Source organism: Puma concolor, chromosome A1, assembly GCF_028749965.1.
Source record: "Puma concolor isolate L17-30 chromosome A1, mPumCon1.1.hap2, whole genome shotgun sequence".
Classification (NCBI taxonomy): domain Eukaryota; kingdom Metazoa; phylum Chordata; class Mammalia; order Carnivora; family Felidae; genus Puma; species Puma concolor.
In genome coordinates, this window is record NC_141667.1 from 126,142,852 (window position 1) to 126,163,654 (window position 20,803).

General features: G+C 39.1%; 1 protein-coding gene across 7 annotated transcripts in view; it reads left to right on the forward strand.

The window, feature by feature from the left end:
• Positions 1-20,803, forward strand: part of CDC25C (cell division cycle 25C) — a 29,846-nt gene that overhangs the window by 979 nt on the left and 8,064 nt on the right. For 3 of the 7 annotated variants that reach the window (XM_086702975.1, XM_086702970.1, XM_086702977.1), the window contains exons 2-8: positions 187-386; positions 1,752-1,849; positions 3,242-3,287; positions 4,954-4,987; positions 5,103-5,192; positions 6,634-6,732; positions 9,991-10,149. In XM_086702975.1, the coding sequence (XP_086559101.1) occupies positions 193-386; positions 1,752-1,849; positions 3,242-3,287; positions 4,954-4,987; positions 5,103-5,192; positions 6,634-6,732; positions 9,991-10,149 (720 nt within the window). In that variant the 5' untranslated portion in view covers positions 187-192. Of the gene's footprint in view, positions 1-186; positions 387-453; positions 642-1,751; positions 1,850-3,241; positions 3,288-4,953; positions 4,988-5,102; positions 5,193-6,633; positions 6,733-9,990; positions 10,150-20,803 lie in introns of those variants that run through there. The other 4 variants (XM_086702981.1, XM_025923519.2, XM_086702985.1 and 1 more) reach the window with 3 other exon arrangements.

Below are 20,803 nucleotides of genomic sequence, written 5' to 3' on the forward strand. Positions count from 1 at the left end.
GGTGCTTGGGGCAAGTGGGATTCAACTTTCATGCCTAGTTGTGATCCTAGGGATGTCCTTTCTCCGGTACTGAGCCACTGGGCTGCTGCTGGGAAGGGTGGAGGAGGTTGTGAAAACTGGACAGCCTGTGAGGGACCTATGTAGATGATGTTCACCTCTTAGGTAGGTGTTATTTTTTTTTCTCAGGAGGCCATGTCAGCAGAATTGATTTCATCTGCAGAAGAGGATGTACATCCTGGCTCAGGACCCAGTTTTAGGTCCAGTCAGAGGAAGATATTAAACCTGCTCTTGGAGAGAGACACTTCCTTTACCACCTGTCCAGATCTCCCTAGAACTCCAGTGAACAAACTCTTTGGCGATTCTGCAAACCTAAGTGTTTTGTCTGGGTAAATCCACCTTTTACATCTTATCTCCTTTGCTTTTCCAAATAGCCTTGGGATTTTTATTTATTTATTTATTTTAAAGTTTATTTATATTTGAGAGAGAGTGAGCAACTGGGAGAAGGGCAGAGAGAGAGGGGGACAGAGGATCTGAAGCCGGCACAAGCTGATAGCAGCAAGCCTGATGTGGGGCTCGAACTCACCAGCTTTGACATCATGACCTGAGCTAAAGCTAGTTGCTCAACCGACTGAGCCACCCAGGTGCCCCAATTTATTTGTTTGTTTGTTTGTTTATTTATCGTAAAAGTTTATTTATTTATTTTGATAGAAAGAGAGAGTATGAGCAGGGGAGGAGCAGAGAGAGAAAATCCCAAACAGGCTCTGTGATGTCAGTGCAGAGCCCCATGCAGGGCTGGAACTCACAAACCGTGAGATCATGAAGTGAGAGTTGGGGGCTTAACCATCTGAGCCACCCAGGCACAGCCTTGGGGTTTTTAAAAAATTATCTTGGCTCCTGCTTCAGATTCTGTGTCTCCCTCTCTCCATATCCCTCCCCCACTCTCTCTCTCTCTCTCTCTCAAAAATAAATAAACATTAAAAAAAAAAGTGGGGAGGAGGCACTTGGGTGGCTCAGTCAGTTAAGTGTCTGACTTTGACTCAGGTCATGATCTCAAGGTTTGTGGGTGCTGACAGCTCAGAGCCTGGAGCCTGCTTCTCATTCTGTGTCTCCCTCTCTCTCTGCCCCTCTCTCTCTTTCTCAAAAATGAGTAAATATTAAAAAAACATTTTTAAAAAATTATTGTGGCTCAAAGATCAGGGTTTAAGTTTTAAACCCTGCCCTTCAGTAACAGTGTGACTCTTGACCCTCAGGCTTCTTTTCTGTGACATAGAAATAATAATCTCTTCCTATCTTACTAGGATCTTATGAGAATTAAATGATGTGATGTCTGGGAGAAGTCTTTGAAAACTCTATTGTGTTATAGGAGTAGGTATTTTTATTTGTATTAATATTAGTGTTATTATTATTGTACTTTAAATTCTGGTCACGCCATGCTCTGATGCCTCAGCTAGTTGGAGAGTTATAGACCTGAGAAGTACTAGAGACTCCAGGGAGAAACTAAATCTATGTACCCACAGTGCGTAGGGCAAAAGATGTGGGGTCAAGACCCACCTCAGCCAATAATTTTGGTCCTCAATTTGAAAAAAAATTACTTGTCTCAATACGTTGGTGAGGAGGAAATGAGATGCAAATTATTGGAGTAGAGAAAAGGTTCCTGAGGGGTGTTTCAGATGAAGAGGATAATGTGATCTTTGCCTTTCAAGGTTATTACAACTTAATGGGAATCTTGCTGTACTATTATGTCTCAACAGAGGAACCCCAAAATGTTGCCTTGATCTTTCCAATCTTAGCAGTGGTGGGGAGATGTCTGCCAGTCAGCTTACCACTTCTGCAGACCTTGATGAAACAGGTAAGGAGAAGGGAGGTAAAGGCCTCAAGGAAAAGAATAACTTCTAAGGGAGAAAACAGGGTAGTCAGATAGAGATGGAACGTGGTAAAATTAGGAAGAGGGGCGCCTGGGTAGCTCAGTCAGTTAAGCCCATCCGACTTCGGTTCAGGTCATGATCTCATGGTTCTTGAGTTCGAACCCCACATCGGGCTCTGTGCTGGCAGCTCAGAGCCTGGATCCTGCTTTAGATTCTGTGTCTCCCTCTCTGTCTGCCCCTACCTTGCTCACACTCTGACCCTCTCTCTCTCTCTCTCTCTCTCAAATATAAATAAACATTAAAAAAAATTTTTTTTTAACGGAGGTAAAGATCCTTGAAGTTGAAATTCTGTGGGTACCTAGGGGATTTTTGAGAATGATAAGCCAAGAAGAGAAATGTAATAACATAAATAGGAGTCATTTTGCATTTGAAAAATTTAGACAAGAAGGAATATTTTGTTAACTGATTGATGATGGGAATGAAAGTAGTAGTTAAAATGGGAAGTTTTATGCTCTAGTATAATCTCAGCAAAGGCAAAGAAACATAAAGAAATACTTTGTTAACTAATTCTTGTGGTTTTGTAGGGCCTGAGCCCAAAAGGAGTATGTTTTACTAGTCAATAATTTTTTTTAATGTTTGTTTATTTTTGAGAGGGAGAGAGAATGAGCAGTCACCAGCTGGGGAAGGGCAGAGAGAGAGCGAGCGAGACAGAGGATCCAAAGAAGGCTCTGTGCTGACAGAAGAGAGCCTGATGTGGGACTCAAACCCACAAACTGTGAGATCATGAGCTGAACCAAAGTCCAACACTTAACTGACTGAGCCATGCAGGTGCCCCACTAGTCAATCTTTTTTTTTTAAGTTTATTTTTATTTATTTTGAGACAGATAGAGAGCAAGCAGGAGAGGGGCAGAGAGATAAGGAGACAGAAAATCCCAAGCAGGCTCCACGCTGTCAGCGCAGAGCCTGATTCAGGCTCAAACTAAAAAACCATGAGATCATAACCTGGGCCTAAGTCAAGAGTTGGACACTTAACTGACTGAGACACCAAGGCACCCCACTAGTCGGCCATTTTAGTATTTGTTCTATTTTCAGAATAAATGGTCTATTTCCTGAGTAATCAGCATTATTTCCTACCCATGAAAAAAATCTCTGTTCATTATTGTCCTGCAGTATTTCCTGCATAAATTCTTAAGTAACATATATAAATTCTTAAGTTTTCATGAACTTGTACCTTGTACCATAAAATTGGTACCTATCAGGAGCCCAAGCATTCAAAACATCAGCTTTTGAAATTAATGTGGCTTACTGGCAATGAAAAAAATGAGAAGGAAAGACAGGATGTGTGGACAAGATTAACTCTTCACATTTGATTGCAGGCCACTTGGAATCTAAAGGACCTCAGGACATACATTTAGCTGGGATGTAAGTTCTTTTGCTAAATGAACCCCATGCTGAAGCCTTTTCAGCTCTGGCACAGGAATTTTATCCTGTGCAATCTCTGCAGTATGTAGAACCTTTTACTTTGGGTATAAGTTGGCTTGAAAGCCTCAGTCCCTCACTGGAAAGATTTTTTAAGTTGCTCAGATCTAAATAGTTCATTTTAACCGTTCCATACAACCCGTATTATCTTTAAAAATGAAGGAAGGGGTATATTGCGTTTAGGCCTAAGCTGTTTCCTGCATGTGAATAGTGCAGTGTTAGAGCATCTGGATTCCAGTGGCTTACTATTTCACCAACTGTGATTCTGAAGATTTTCTTAACTTCACTGGATCTCAATTTCTTCATTTGTAATAAATAACAATAGACATAATAATAATACTTTTCATAACTGCTCTTGTAAGGATGGAATTTAGCACGTATGAACTATTTTATAATGTTTAGTATTGTTATTCATGGGGACTCTTTGTTGGACATCTTAAAATATTCAATCAGGGAATGCTCCAGGAATGAAGTTATTTCAATTCAACTCATTAACTTCTTAAACTTATTGTAAGGTTTCCATTTGACTCTTTTAATCTTTTTAGAACTTTATCCTTCTATGTTTAGGTGAATTAGGAGCTACTTTAGGACACTAGTGAGAGCATTCCATGACTGTTTTTTAATTAATTAAACCTATTAGTTTTAATTAATTATTGATTTAAATAATTAATTTAATTAATTAGTTTTGAATTAATTAATTTATTAAGACTTTATTTTTTTTAACAGTTTTTTTAATGTTTATTTTTGAGGGAGAGAGAGAGTAAGAGTGGGGAGGAGCAGAAAGAGAAGAAGAGAGAGCAGGCTCCACACTGCCAGGGCAGAGCCTGACACGGGGTTCGATCCCACCAACCAAGGGATCATGACCTGAGCTGAGATCAAGAATCAGTTGTTTAACCGTTTAACTGACTGAGCCCACCAACCGCCCTTCCACTGTTTTTTTGTTTTTTTTTTTTTTAATTTTTAACATTTTATTTATTTTTGCAAGACAGAGAAAGACAGAGTGTGAGCAGGGGAGGGACAGAGAGAGAGAGGGAGACACAGAATCCAAAGCAGGTTCCAGGCTCTGAGCTGTCAGCACAGAGCCTGATGTGGGCCTTGAACTCATGAACCAAGAGATCATGACCCGAGCCGAAGTCAGATACTTAATTGACTGAGCCACCTAGGCGCCCTGCCCTTCCACTGTTTTTAATAATACATGTGAAAATTTCACTTTAGATTGCTTGTAGTTTATTTGACTTGCTTTAAAAATCCTAACTCATGCAAACTGGATAAAATCTTGGCAGTAGGGATAATAATTCATAAAAAATAAGTATTAGCTCCCAATAGTCAATGCTGGAAAATTAGTAAATTTGGTCTACATAAGATGTAGGACAAGCTCATCATCTTTAATGGATATCTATATATATGGTTATGAGGGCCTTATCCCCAGGATGTCACTTAACATCTTCATATTTGCCACAGAGAGCACTTTACATATTGTATGGAGACATATCAACTAGATATAGGGCTCCTAGAGTGGAAAAAAGGAAAAGTTGGGATGCCACAAGCCACTGAGGAATAACTAAACAGTATTTGGGGTTTAATGACTGGCACTTTTTTTGATCTTCAGGAATCATCACCAGCACTTTACAAAATGCAGCCCAGTGAGTAACATCTATTTCTTGGGTTTGGGTTTGTTTCTCAGGTGGTAGGCAGAGGCTTTCCACCTCACCTGTGGCTCAAGGATGCTGGATGTTCTCAGAAAATGTTCTCTTGTAGGCACAGCTGCTTTGTAGCACTCCAAATGTTTTGGACTGTGGCAACAGGAAGAAAGATGCAGTATGTAGCTCACCCACAAATAAAGAAAATGTAAGTGTTAAATGGAAACCCAGATACATTAGTACTTTTCTCCCTGTGAGGGGAGCAACTCATCAGTATCATTATGAGACCCAGAACTGTTATCCCTCAGTATGCAGACAATCAAATTGCTTCACTATAAGGCAAAAAATTATTTATGGTTTGTTTTTTATCTTTAAGATTTGACCCTAGAACAGACACCTAGCTCCATGTCTTCCAGAGCAGATCATCATTATTCCTCATGTTCAGTTGATTGGTTTAAGGGCAAAAATCTCTATTAGTGTAGTTTGGGAATTTAGGGCTATTTTTTTAAACAGGGGCGCCTGGGTGGCGCAGTCGGTTAAGCGTCCGACTTCAGCCAGGTCACGATCTCGCGGTCCGTGAGTTCGAGCCCCGCGTCAGGCTCTGGGCTGATGGCTTGGAGCCTGGAGCCTGTTTCCGATTCTGTGTCTCCCTCTCTCTCTGCCCCTCCCCCGTTCATGCTCTGTCTCTCTCTGTCCCAAAAATAAATAAAAACATTGAAAAAAAAAATTTAAAAAAATAAACAGATAATGTATATAAGTTGTTCACATACTCTGTGCATGGCTTCATGTATGGGTTTACTTAATTTCTTCTTATTTCTCCCTTAGTCAAGCTTTTTAGCCCATGTTCTGAGAAAGCCATGGGCCTTTTTGTCTGAGCCTCCGGCCTTCAGTCAGTTCTAAGTTGAAACTGGGCTCGACAGAGCCACCTAATCACCAAGATCATTCTCTAACTAATCCCTTCAACGAATTCTCTTTTCTTGTTTTTTTTTTTTTTTATGTGTATTTATTTATTTTGAGAGACAGCGCATGTGCGAAAGAGCACAAGTAGGAGAGGAGCAGAGAGGGAGAGAGAGAGAATCCCAAGCAGAGTCCAGCCTCTGCACCAAGCCAGATACAAGGCTCGATCCCATGACCAGGAAGGAGATCATGACCCCAGCCAAAATCAAGAGTTGGACCCTTAACTATACCAGCCACCCAGGTGCCCTGAATTGTGTTTTCTAGCCATCTTTTTCTTTCCCCTGCCCGTCATCCTTTCCCCCAGGTCAGTATCTATAAAAGGTAGCTGCTGTTCTTCTTTTCTCACATTGACTAAGTTATACCCATGCTTTTGGCTGTTTTAATCAGCTTATTCTTGATTTGACACTGTCCTTGTAATCACTTTTTGGAAATCTCACCATCCCCTCCCTACTCAGGCTCCCCTTTTCCTCCCTTCCTTTGGCTTGTGACCATAAAATCAGTATCCTCCAAAGCAAATCTACATATCATACATCAAATCCAAACCATAATTTGTATTGTCAGGATATAGGATCAACCTTGATTATACTTAATGTGTTTTGTGAGGGTTATTCATGGCTTCACCTGATGAAATGTTTTTGGCAGGGCTTGCTGACACTTGTCTTCCTCCAGCCAATGTAATTTTTCTTATGCAGAAGAATAACACTTTGAAGTCCTCCGAGTGGTGGGCATCCAGGAGCCTGAAGTTTCAAAAGACACCAGAGGAGCCTTACATGTCTCCCCTTTCTCTACTGGTGAGTCACTGAACATCCTCATCAAGGGTCTGCTGAGGTGTTGTGGATTATAGGATGGCAGATCTGCATTACAACCCTTTCAATTTTTCTAAGCTGGCTTAGGTGAGAAAAGTGGTTGGAGAAGTAACTCTGGGAAAAGTAAGAGACATCCTCTGACGTTTTTATTTGTTAGAAAATTCTTAGGCCTTTAGGGGGCGCCTGGGTGGTTCAGTCGGTTAAGTGGTTAAGCTTCCGAGTTCCGCTTACGTCATGATTTCACAGTTTGTGAGTTGGACCTCCGCGTCTGGCTCTGTGCTGACAGCTCGGAGCCTGGAGCCTGCTTTGGAATCTGTCTCTGTCTTTCTGCCCCTCCCCTACTCGCTCTTTGTCTGTCTCTCTCAAATATGAAAACAAAACAAAACAAAGCAAAAAAACATAAAAAAAAATTCTTAGGCCTTTAAAGTTGTTCTATTTTGGGGTCCCCTGGGTGGCTCAGTCAGTTAAGCATCTGACTTCAGCTTAGGTCATGATCTTGTGGTTGGTGAGTTCAAGCCCCTTATTGGGCTCTCTGCTGTCACCACAGAGCCTGCTTTGGATCCTCTGTCTCCTCTCTCTGCCCTTCCCCCCCCTTCTCAAAAATAAATAAGTGTTAAAAAAGGTTTTTTGTTAATTTTTTCTATTTTATTATTTATGTGATTCCTCCCACCCTAATTTTAAAAGTACTATGTGCCCATTGTGAAAATGGTTTAAAAATATAGCAAATATAGGGGTTCCTGGGTGGCTCAGTCAGTTATGCGTCCAACTCTTGATTTCAGCTCAGGTCATGATCTCACGGTTTGTGAGTTCAAGATCTGCACCAGACTCTGCTAACAGTACAAAGCTTGCTTGGGATCCTCTCTCTGTTCCTCTTTGCCTTGTGTTCTCTCTCTCTCTCAAAATAAATAAATAAACTTAAAAAAAAAAAAATATATATATATATATATGATAGGGAATATAAAAAAGAAAATAGTTACCTCATAGAGAAAAACTATTAACATTTTACCTCATTTTTTTATAGTCTTTTAACTATGTATATAATTTTAGAGTTGAAGTCATATTAATTACATATGTATAACATTTTTTTAAAGAGATTCCTTTTTTTTTAAGTTTATTTATTTTTGAGAGAGTTGGGGGAGGGGCAGAGAGAGAGGGAGAGAGAGAACCCCAAGATTATCTGACAGTGCAGAACGTGATGCGGGGCTCTATCTGACGAACTGTGAGATTATTACCTGAGCTGAAATCAAGAGTCAGGTGCTTAACTGAGCCACACAGGTGCCCCATATATATAACTTTATATCCTGCTTTTTTAAGATATATTTTTTTAACGTTTATTTATTTTTGAGACAGAGAGAGACAGAGCATGAATGGGGGAGGGGGAGAGAGAGAGAGAGGGAGACACAGAATCGGAAGCATGCTCCAGGCTCTGAGCCATCAGCCCAGAGCCCGACGCGGGGCTCGAACTCACGGACCGTGAGATCGTGACCTGAGCTGAAGTCGGACGCTTAACCGACTGAGCCACCCAGGCGCCCCTATATCCTGCTTTTTTAAAGTTAATATTGAAACTTCTAGTAAACATTATTCTTTGTTGGATGCTTTTACCCTAACAAATGGACCACAATTTACATAGTTCCCTATTTTTGGACACTTAGTAGTCCCAATTTTGCTTTTACAAATAATGTTATTATGTAAGGTCTTGAGCATAAATCTTTGCCTACACTTCAAAATTTTTTCTTTAGGATTGGTACCAAGAATTATAACTACCAGGCTAAAGGATATATTTTTAAGATTTGTGATACATATTTCCAGATTCCTTTCAAAAAAAGTTATGAATTTACATAATTCATGAATAATCAATAGCTCTTTTGATAAATGTTTATTTTTTTAACTGCCAGTTAGATTGATAAATGTTTTATGTTAAAAACAATTAGTAGTGATTTCATGTGAATATTAGCTATGCACATTTTGCTAGTAAATGATTGTGCCCTTGTCCATTTAGATACTGGAGTCTTAAGTTACCCAGGCATTCACTTGCTTTTAATAGACAGTGGGTTCAAGATATTCCAGGGATTTGGGGTCTAATCTGAATCTTAGGGAAAAATCTTTTTAACACAGCACATCCTAAGTAGATTAAGTTGACCGTGTTTCGGATATTTAATTTCTTGGATAAGAGGAAGACTTGGAGCCTAGTAAATTACTGGGTAGTCTTCTTCTTTTTTTTAAAGCTTTATTTATTTATTTTTTAATGTTTGCTTGTTTGTTTGTTTTCAGAGAGAGAGCAGGGGAGGGGCAGAGAGATAGGGAGACAGAGAATCCCAAGTAGGTTCTGTGATGCCAGCACAGAGTCTAATGTTGGGCTCAAAGTCATAAACCATGAGATCATGATGTGAGCCAAAATCAAGAGTTGGACACTTAACCAATTGAGCCACCCAGGTGCCCAGGTTGTTTTCACCTTTGACTGTTGCAAATAATGCTGCTATGAACATTGATGTAGAAATATCTGTTCAAATCCTTGCTGTCATTTTTTGAGGGTATATACTCAGAAATGGAATTGCTGGATTATAAGATAATTCTATATTCAATTTGGCGGGAAGCTGCCATACTGTTATCCATGGCAGCTACACCATTTTTCATTCTATTTGGTTTTTTGGTGTTGAGCTATATGAATTTTTATATATATGTTCTGGATATTAATACCTCATCAAATGTATGATTTGTCGATATTTTCTCCCATTTGGTGGGTTGTCTTTTTACTTTCTTGGTGGTATTTTTGATGCACAAAAGTTTTTAATTTTGTTAAGTCCAATTTGTCCATTTTTTTTTTTAATTTTTTTTTCAACGTTTTTTTAATTTATTTTTGGGACAGAGAGAGACAGAGCATGAACGGGGAGGGGCAGAGAGAGAGGGAGACACAGAATCGGAAACAGGCTCTGAGCCATCAGCCCAGAGCCTGACGCGGGGCTCGAACTCACGGACCGCGAGATCGTGACCTGGCTGAAGCCGGACGCTTAACCGACTGCGCCACCCAGGCGCCCCGTGTCCATTTTTTCTTTTATTGCCTATGCTTCTGTCATATTCACAAAATCATTGCCAAATCCAATGTCATGAACATTTCCCACTGTTTTCTTGTAAGAGTTTTATAATTCTAGCTTTCAAATCTTTGCTTCATTTTGAGTTAATTTTTGTATATAGTATAACGTAAGGGTTCTGAATAGTTTTTAATATTGTCAATATAATTGACAGGACAATGGAAAGTTGGTGGAAGGAGAAATGAGGTATCTGGGCAGTCCCATTACTACACTTCAAAAATTGGATAAAAATTCAGAACTAGAAGAACACCAGGCAGAGGAGATTTCAAATGAATTGATGGAGTTTTCTCTGGAAGATCAAGAAGAGATCAAGGTAAAATGCTCCCCAGTATCTTTGCATTTTCCATATTCCTTCATTCTTGAATTAACAATGTTGTGTATATACTGGGTTTCAGTCACTTACTAAGTAGTAGGTCTGCAGAAATCAAGAAGACATGATCTCTAAACTCTAAGGGCTACCCGATAGGATATCAGGTAACTATGGGATTCTTATTACTGCTGGGTGAGAAGGTTCCAGTTAGTAGTTTGAGTACCTCACCATCAATGTAACTTGGTGTAAATGATGGCTCCAGGATAATAGTAATGGATGGAACATACCTAGCATGATTTTTCAGGTATTTTACAATATATCCTTTTGTCTTTTATCCTCCTCATGTCAGTGGGAGGCATACCTGAAGCCTGTGGCTTATTGGCCATATACTGAGCCAGTATATTGCTTTCTGCTCCTAAGCAGCTTCCGTACTGTCAGCACAGAGCCTGATGTAGGGCTCAAACCCAGGAACCATGAGGTCATGACCTGAGCTGAAATCAAGAGTTGGAGGAGCGCCTGGGTGGCTCAGTCGGTTAAGCGGCCGACTTCGGCTCAGGTCATGATCTCGCGGTCCGTGAGTTCGAGCCCCGCGTCGGGCTCTGTGCTGACAGCTCAGAGCCTGGAGCCTACTTCAGATTCTGTGTCTCCCTCTCTCTGACCCTCCCCTGTTCATGCTCTGTCTCTCCCTGTCTGAAAAATAAATAAACGTTAAAAAAAAAAAAATTAAAAAAAAAAAAAGAAATCAAGAGTTGGAAGCTTAACCAACTAAGACACCCAGGTGCTCTATAGCTCTTAAATTTGGGTCTTGGTCCATTTTGATTTAATTTTTGTGTGTAGTGATAGGTAAGGGTCCAATTTCATTCTTTTGCATGTGAATATTCAGTTATCCCAGCACCATTTGTTGAAAAGACTGTCTTTTCCTTGTTGAATGGTCTTGGCTCCCTTGTCAAAAATCATTCGACCATATGCATGATGATTTATTTCTGGACTCTATTCCATTCCATTGGTCCATATGTGTATCTTTATAGCAGTACCATAGTTTTGATTACTGTAGCTTTGTAGTAAATCATTTTAAATATTTTTTATTCCACAAATTATACCTGAATATATTCTTCTTAAAAAAAAAAAATAACAGGGGCGCCTGGGTGGCGCAGTCGGTTAAGCGTCCGACTTCAGCCAGGTCACGATCTCGCGGTCCGTGAGTTCGAGCCCCGCGTCAGGCTCTGGGCTGATGGCTCGGAGCCTGGAGCCTGTTTCCGATTCTGTGTCTCCCTCTCTCTCTGCCCCTCCCCGTTCATGCTCTGTCTCTCTCTGTCCCAAAAATAAATAAACGTTGAAAAAAATAATAATAACAACAACCTGTAATAGCTGAGGCTAACCCTATCTGATCACTATTGAAGAGCAACTTTGAGATTATCTGAGATTATCTGGGATTATAGGGAAAAGTCAAGAGTGTGGGAGTTAGTGGAACATATTGGTCTAGAAAGTAACAGACTTTGGATCCAGACTTTCTGGGTTCCATAGCTTGATTCTTTAACAATATGGGTACAGTTGTATGATTTCCCTATGCTTTAGTTTCTTAATCTATAAAAAAGAAAAAGTTTGGGTAACTATTTCATCGGGTTGTTGTGATGATTAAATGAGTTAATTGTACATAAAGCAGTTAGAACAATACTTGCTCAATTACTAATGTTTAATTATTGTAATGTAGTATGAGTGCTTAATTACTATAGTGTAAGGGCCAAAATATGTGGAATTATAAAGATTGATGGAGAAGGGATGCTCAATAGCCTTGATGTCCTAAGTGAAGTGAAAGTTGCAGTAATCTCATGACTCAGTGGTGAGTGTTACGTGACAGTCATGAAGAATTTAGAGAAGGTTATAATCAACTTTCGGAAACCACAGAAGGGAATTATTAAAAGGCTAATAAAATGATATTTGTGCTGTTTTATATGATAGACCTACATGGCATAGTGTGCTGTTGCCTAGAAGCAAGATTGGGGACTTTGGAACTCCAGAGATGATTAAGAGAGGGCTGTAGGGTGCTAATGGCAGATGAAAAAGGGGTTGAGTTAGTCTAGGTGATGGTGAAGGTAGCAGAGAAGTAGAAGATGATGAATCAAAACCTGGATAAGGAGCCAAATGTCTCACTGAGTAGACTCAGTAAAGTAAAAACAGTAATGTGGTTGAAAGTTGCTGAGGAGCAAGAAGTGCCTAGTTTAGAAAGCTTTGAGAACTAGGGGAAAGTTTAGTCAGTTTGAGAGCATGCCAAGTTTGAATTCTTGATAGTAGAGTAATAGAGGATAGTTGCAGATCTTTTTCTTTTTGTTTTGTCTTTTTTTTTTTTTTTTGGTCCCTCTTTGTCAAGAGGCTAATGTGGAGTGCGGGAGAAGCTTGGTGCAACTATTGAGGAGTTGTGAAGTCACTGTCCAAAGGGTTTTCAGTTTTCAGAACACTGTGAGTTTGAGGAGAGAAGAAATAGGGATTTTAGTGTTGTTGGTGTAACAGACTAGACTGGAAAAGAAAAATGAGAGCCAGGTAATAATAGTAGGTCCCATTTATTGACTACTTAGAGTGTACTGGGCATTGTGTGCTGAACAGTTTATATCCGTCATTGCACTTAATTTTCATGTCAGTCCTGAAATATGAGTGTGATGCCCCTTTATTTTCTTTCTTCTCTCCCTTTTGTTCTTTCTTTAGTCTTATCTTAGGAGGAGAACATCTGGCCATGGGATAAAGGCTCTTACCCAAGGTCACAAAATTAGCCATTGGCAGTGTCAGGATTTAAGGTGAGATCTGCCTGACTCCTAGCTGGTGTTTCTAGCAGTATTTGGTGTCTTTTATGAAGATACCTGGAAGGTGAAAGTTGTCCCAGGAACATGTAGTAATGACATTTGCTTTTTGAGTAGGGTTGGTAAGGTTGAATAGTCACAGTTTGAATGAATTGAAGTGTTCAGGAGGATGGTGAATCAATTTTCTAGAACACTGCTGTTCTGTAAAACTTCCTGAGATGATGGAAATGCTTTATATCTGTCCAATACAGTAGCCCTATGTGCGTTTTGAGCACTTAAAATGTGGCTAGTGCAACTGAGACACTGAATTTTTAATTTTGTTGAGTTTTTAAAAAAATTTTTTTTAAAATGTTTATTTTTGAGAGAGACAGAGACAGAATGTGAGTAGGTTAGGGGCAGAGAGAGAGGAAGACACAGAATCCGAAGCAGGCTGTAGGCTCCGAGCTGTCATCACAGAGCCCCACGCGGGACCCGAACTCACGAACTGCGAGATCATGACCTGAGCTGAAGTCAGACACTTAACCGATCAAGCCACCCAGGTGCCCCATAATTTTGTTGAGTTTTAATTAATGCAGACAACCATGTGTGGCTAGTGTTACTATAATGGGTAGTGCAGATCTAGAATCTTCTAAACATATGGTCCCTGGAGCAGTAGCATCAGTGTCAGGTAGGAATTTCGTAGCAGTGCAAATTTTGGGGCCCTATCCCAGAAACTTTGAATCAAAAAACTGTAAGGGTGGGGCCCAGTAGTCTGTTTTAACAAAGCTTCCAAGCGAATGTCATTGGTTTGTAGGAAAACAGCAGAACCAAGATATGATCTGAAGGAGACAGGGTGGGTATTGAGAGAATTGATGTTGACCTTCCTGAAACAAACATTATTGAGGGCTAACTGGTAATGGAGGGTAGATCTGTGGAAAAACAGCAAGTTTAGGCATAGTTAGCATGGGGAAAGGTTCCTAGGCCTTCTGGAGAAAAACAAAGAGCAATATAGAGTGAACATTTAGTGGTGTTCTTAGAAATATATATTAGTCTTCATGTTTGCAAAATGTAGCTAAAATAGTCAAGTCTCAACTAGTATTAGCTTAGGGAATTAATGTTGATTAAAAAGAAAAATTTTGTTTTCAATTTTATTGTTGAAAATTTATCTAATGTGTTTAATCTGCTTTTATGAAATAAGTACAATGAACATAACGGAAATTTTTCTTGTCTTTGAAACATCATTGTGAATTGTATAATATAGACAGTATGGAAGAATGGATTTAAAATAGACGGACCCTAGGAAATACTCTAGAGAGTATGTTTATTTACATGGAAGAGTAGCATATGGCTGTGAGATATTTATTTTGTCTTTAAAAAATAATAATTCCCTTTAAGTGCTCATTTTAATGTATTGTGACTCATATAACATTTTCAGTTGAGGGCACACTATATAAGAATATGCATAGCAGTAGGTTTTAGAATAGAAAAGGCATAGGGATGTTTGTTTGGGGTTTACATTCTTGATGCTAAATGGAAATAGATACCTGATAGAATAAGGAGATTTGTGTAACCTCAGTGATTTTTGATTAATTCATTTAAAAAATATTTATTGAGTACCTATTAAGTGTCAGATACCATGTTAGTCACTGGTGATACAATAATAAACAATACATACTAGGTTTATGGTCTCTTGGAGTTCGTATTCTTGTCAAAGGGATATCAACAACAACAAACACATGTTTGTCAGGGTAATGCATGTTCTAGTTAGAATTCTTGGCTGCAATTAAAAGAAACTGATTACTACTTACCTTAGGCAGAAAAGGGATTTTTCTGGAGGGTATTGAGGAGCTCAGAATTGCTAGGAAGGCTGGAAAACAAGGTAAGGCCTGGCTACAGTGCTGCTATGGGGTCATTGTTCTCAGGACATTACCACCAGCTGCCTGGACACTTAATGTCACCATTACTGAACCCCCTGCCCCATGATGTAATCCCACCTGATGCTAGACTCTTGCTCAGGGACATTTGCTGCCACCCACTATATTCTCAACTGTGATGCTGCAACCATAAAAAAAAGTCTCAACCAACCCTTTGCTTTTTTTGTGTTGTTCCTCAAGTTTCAAAATGCAGTCAGGAATATCCGGTTGACTATAAAAGAATGGAAAAAGGAATACCTGTCCCCCTTCGGCCTTCTTATCAGGATGCAGGACTGCCTCCCATCTAATTTGAGATTTTACCAAATCTCCAATTTTAGCCAAATTGCAAATGACTGCCATAACAGACAAAATGATTTAATTATTGCAATTGTTCAAGTGTAAAGAAGGTAACGAAATGGGGACTGAAATAAACACTAATTGAAGGGAACCTTTTAATGGGAATAAATAGGCAAGGCCTCCTTCAGTAGGAGATATTTAGTCGAGAACATATTGATTAACTGTCCCAGTTTGCCTGCCATTGAGGAGGCTCCTACAACCTGGGCCTTTCAGTGCCAGAAGTGGGAAAATCATAGACAGATTTGAATGAGTTGGTCACTCTAGTTGTGCAGGAACCATACATGACCTGACTAGAGACAGGAGGATTCCATGAGGAGCATATTGTAGGTGCAAAGTTCCCAAGGTTGAATAGATCTTGGTGTGTGCAAGGAATTGAGAAGCCAGTGTGAAAGAGGGTGACATTTGCCTGAAGTGGGATAGCAGGTAAGCAAGAGACAGACGATACAGGGCCTTAGGGCTATGGTAAGTGTGTGGATTTTATTCTTAGTGCATTGGCAAGCTATTGGGGGATATTAAGCAGAGGAATAATATGATGTGGTTTATTTTGTGAAGACTGCCCTGTTGCTCGATGAAGAATGGATTAGAGAGGATTAAGAGTTGGAAGGAGGTGGGAAAAGAAACGGAAGCAGGTACAAGTAGGACAGGAAGCTATTTCAATAGCTTCAGGGAAAGTTGGTGGTAGCCTGGACTACGGTGGTGGCTACAGAGACAAATGGATAAATTCAAAAGCTATTTTGGATACAGAGTAGACAGGACTTGGTGGGTTGCATATAGGCTGTGAAGGAAGGATAGGATCAAGGATGATTTAGATACTTAAATTTGAAGTGTTTTGGGGGCTCATGGGCGGCTCAGTCACTTAAGCGTCTGACTTCGGCTCAGGTCATGATCTCACGGTTGGTGATTTCGAGCCCTGTGTTGCGGTCTTTACTGTCAGCACAGAGCCCACTTCAGATCCTCTCTGCCCTTCTCTCCCTTTGCATGCCCCCCCACGACACCCATGTGCTGTCTCACACATTCTCTCTCAAAAATAAACATTAAAAAAACAAGTTTGAAGTGTTTCCGTTTCAAAGGGAAAACAGAAGCAATCATACCCATATAATTTACCATCCCTCTTGTCATCCTGCATGAAGTGTCCCTCCCCCTATCTGAAGCTACCTCCCCCTCTGCACTTCCACCTGTTGATTGATTGATTCATTCATTTGGTAACACTGGGGATACAATAGTGAACACAACAACTCAGCAAAGTCTGTGCTCTCATGGAGTTTACATTCTAGTCAGGAGGAAACAGATAAATAAACAAATACATTTATAATATGACAGATGGTTAAAGACTGTGGTAAAAATCAGGGTAAAGAGAATAGGGAGTACCTGGATTGGGCTAGAGTAGAGTGGGAGTTGATATTTTTGATAGGTTTCATAGATTAGAAAAGACCTCTCTGAGAGCGATGTTTTAGCAGACATCTGAAGCAGGTGAGGGTACCAAACAAACAGGTATCAGGAGGGATGAGTTTTTCTAGGCAGAAGGAAAAGCAAGTGTAATGCTTTTGAAGTGGGAATGTGCTTGGCATCTCTGTGGAACACCAAGAAGCCAGTATGGCTGGAGCAAAGTTAGCAGGTGCACAGTGGGACAGAGTGTAGGTAGTAAGAAGGACAGGTCACATAGGGCCTTGTAGGCCATTGTAAAGATTTTGCAAAAACCTGAGTCACATGGAAGCATCTCCTCTTGACTGTTTCTGCAGTAATCTGCTCTTTTTCCTTCCTGTATTATCATTTCCCCCTTGCTCCTAGATGAAGACTTCACAATTTTTTTGGTATCAGGATTCCTTTGCAATCTTAGAAATTGTTGAGAACACTTTGCCTTGTACCTGGTCTTACGGGAAAAGCATCCAGTTTTTCTCTGTTGAGTATTGTTAGTTATGGGTTTCTTAAGATGCCCTTTATTAGGCTGAGGAAGTTCCTTTCTATTCTTAGTTTGCTGAGAGATTTTAGCAGGAAGAGAAAATATTCTGTCAAATGTTTTTTCTGCATCTATTGAGATGATCTTAGGAGTTTTTTTTAACTTAATAATATGGTTAATTACATTGATCTTAGAATGTTAAACAACCTCTCATGCAGGTGATATCCTTACTTAGTCATGATGTATTATCCTTTTTACATGTTGTTGGATTTGATTTACTGAAATTTTACCGAGAATTTTTGAGTCCATGCTCATGACAGATTCTGATCTTTACTGTTTTGTTTTCCCTGTAATGTCTGTAATATTGGTATCAGTGTAATGTCATCATTTGGAAAGAATTCACTCTTTTTCAGTTTTCTGGAAGAGTGTGTGTAGAATTGGAGTTTTTGTTTTTTGTTTTTTTAATGTTAGGCCAAATTCACCAGTGAAGCCATCGGGACTTGGGCTTTTCTTTGTGGGAAGTTTTATAATTACTAATTCAATTTTTACTTTTTGTAGGTCTAGTCAGATTTTCTATTCCTTCTTCGTTAGTTTCAGTAGTTTTTGTCTTTTTAGGAATTTGCCCATTTAATCTAAGTTTTCTCATTCATTGGTATGTAGTTGTTCATAGTATCCCTGTATAATCTTTTTTATTATAATTGCTAGTACTGTCCATTCTTTCATTCCTAACTTTAGTAATTTGAGTCTTTTCTCTTTTTTTTTTCTTGGTCAATCTAGGTAAAAGTTTATCAATTTTGTTGATCTTTTCAAAAAATCAACTTTCGGTTCTGTTGTTTTCTCTTTTCTGTTCTTTACTTCATTAAGTTTTTGTTCTAATCTTTATTTCCTTGCTTCTGCTTGGTTTGGATTTAGTTTCCTTTTGATGGAAGGTTAGGTCATTGTCTTGAGATCATTCCTTTTTTTCTGTTACAGGCCTTTATAACTGTAAAGTTTCACCTAAGCACTACTTTAGCTGTATCCTTAACTAAATTTTGGTATGTTGTGTCTTCATTTTTATTCATCCAAAAGTATTTTCTAATTTCTCTTGAGATCTTCTTTGACCCAATGTTTATTTTGGAGTGTGTTGTTTAATTTCCACCTAATTTGTGAATTTCCCAGATTTTTTTTTTCTGTTACTCATTTCTGATTAATCCATTGTGGTCAGAAAACATACTTTGTATGATTTCAGTCTTTTAATATTTATTGAGTCTTGTCTTATGACCTAGTGCATGATCTGTCCTGGAGAATATTTCATGTGTATTTGAGAAGAATGCATGTTCAATTGTTGGGTACAGTGTTCTGTAATGTCTGTTAGGTTTAGTTGGCTCATAGTATTGCTTCAATTAGTTTTTGAACTTTCTAAAAATGCTCCATACTAAATGTGGCCATTACTGGCCTTGCTATTCTTACAGGGCCTTTGCATTGTTGTTTCAGCCTGGAACATTCTTCCCATAGGTAACACAGGATTTTTTTCCCTCAATTCAGTCTCATTTCCCTACATGTGTTAACCGTCAGAAAAGCCTTTCCTGACAAGCTTTCCAACCCAAATATATTCCCTATCTTTTTATTCTTCTTATTTTTTACTTATAGAATTTAAAAGCACATATTTCTTTGTCTCTTCCACTCCCTTATTCACTGCTATGACACGTAGTAGGTACTCAGAAACTGCCAAGGAAGTATGTGGATATGGAAATCTGGAAGTAAGAGCAGAAGTCTTGATTTGAAATAGATATTTGAGAGTCATCAGTATAAACAATACTTATTTTCAAAACAGAAAATTTGAATTAACAGATAGAAAAAAAAAAAAAATCACCTAAGGCCACAGTGAGGAGATATAAAAGGGCCAGGACCTAACCCTCGTCCAACATCTGTTAGAGGTTTGGTAGTGAAGAGGCCCAACAAAGAGGACTGAGAAGGAGCAACAGAGAGGTAGAAGCATCATGGTTCTATAGTTTAGGGATTGCCTGTACCAGCCCTAATCTAAACTAGAAGGTGTCTTGAAGCCAAGGAAGAAGGCAGTAGCCAACTCCATGGAAGCTACTATGAAGTTCAGAAAGATATATGTCTAAAGATACAGTGATATGAAGATTGCTGATAACTTTGACAAGACCAGAAGCCAAGTCTATTTGTATAGAAGAGTGTGCAGGCCATGAGGAAATGGTGATGCCTTCTCAGTTTACAAAATAATAATTATTCAATTAGATCTTTTTATAAAATCTGCAGGTAGACTCGAGCTTAGCAAGTTTCCTTTTCTTCTTCCTGGCCTTTTCAATGCTCAAAACTCCCAAATATTGAAAGTATTTATTGATTCCTTAAAGAAGGAAAATCACTAATTGGCAGATATTGAGTGCCATCTAAGCCAGCTGGTCCTTGGTTCTCCCCACTGCTGCTTCTGAGAACTGGGAAATTTTGACTAGCAAGACAAAGCTAAAGTATCATCATGTCTGCATGACCAAGCATGTATGCTCTTTGCAGTAAATTGCCTTTTGTTTTAATATAAATGTGTTGAAAAGAATCTGTTAGAAAAGTAGTGGCTATTTCTGTTTGTTAAAGTAGTTTTCTGCTGTCATTTATTTCTGGGTTCTTGCCTTTGGATTATACAAAACACAAAAAGATATTTATCACCTTCATTATCACCGTAATACCTACTAGAAACCTAAAGCATCAATGCAAGAGAATAGAGATTCAAGAAATAGACCCATGCATATATGGCCAGTTGATAATTAGACCAAGATACAAAAGCAATTAAATGGAGAAAACATGGTCTTTTCAACAAATTGTGCTGGAGCAATTGAAAATCCATATGAAAAACAAAAACCTCAATCCATACCTCATGCCGTATATAGAAATTAGCACAAAACGGATCATAGACCTAAATGTAAAATCTGGAACTATAAAACATCTGAAGAAAAAAACATGGGAGAAAATTTCTGTGACCATAGGTTAGGTAAAGGTTTCTTAGATATAATATTAAAAAATGGATACATTTCCCTTAGTAGCTCATTCATTCCAAACTCTTTAAAATGAGCCGTTAGCCTAATAATTTGGTATGTTCTAGGAAGGATCTTATGGTTAAAAGAAACAAAGACTGCACTAAGGCCATCAAATTTGAAATTCCTATCTGGCTTTCTCCTGCCTTCTTCTCAGGGCAAAATTGAAATTATATGAAGAGTAGTGGGTCAAGAAGTCTGGGTAGCCTGTTCCTCATTCCTTTACTACATCTCTCTGCCACTATACCTTCGGTTCATCCATGCATTCATCACTGGCCTCATGGCCTTGACTGTATCTCTTGACTTCTTCCTTTTAAGCTTTGGCTTCTGTTGCTGCCTAATTATTTTGCCATTTTCTAAGTTAGACTCCCAGGAGAGAGAACCTAATTGGCCCAGATTATTTTTACATATTCTAGGCTACTAAATGGGTGTGTTGAACCAGCAATATGGGCCTGTCAGTGGCTCTGGACAGGGTTGTGGGGATGTAGGGAGTTGACTGGCATGGATCCAAGGGAAAAGGTCTGTGTAAAATATTGGTAAATAAAATGTGAACTGTACCTTCAGCTGGTACCATGAACAATGGAGTTTTCCTTAGATGGGACCATCGATGTGACAAACACTGTAATAGATATAGTTACTATAAAGTAAAATTTTGATGTTCTTTTTTTATTCTCCCAGAAATCATTGACC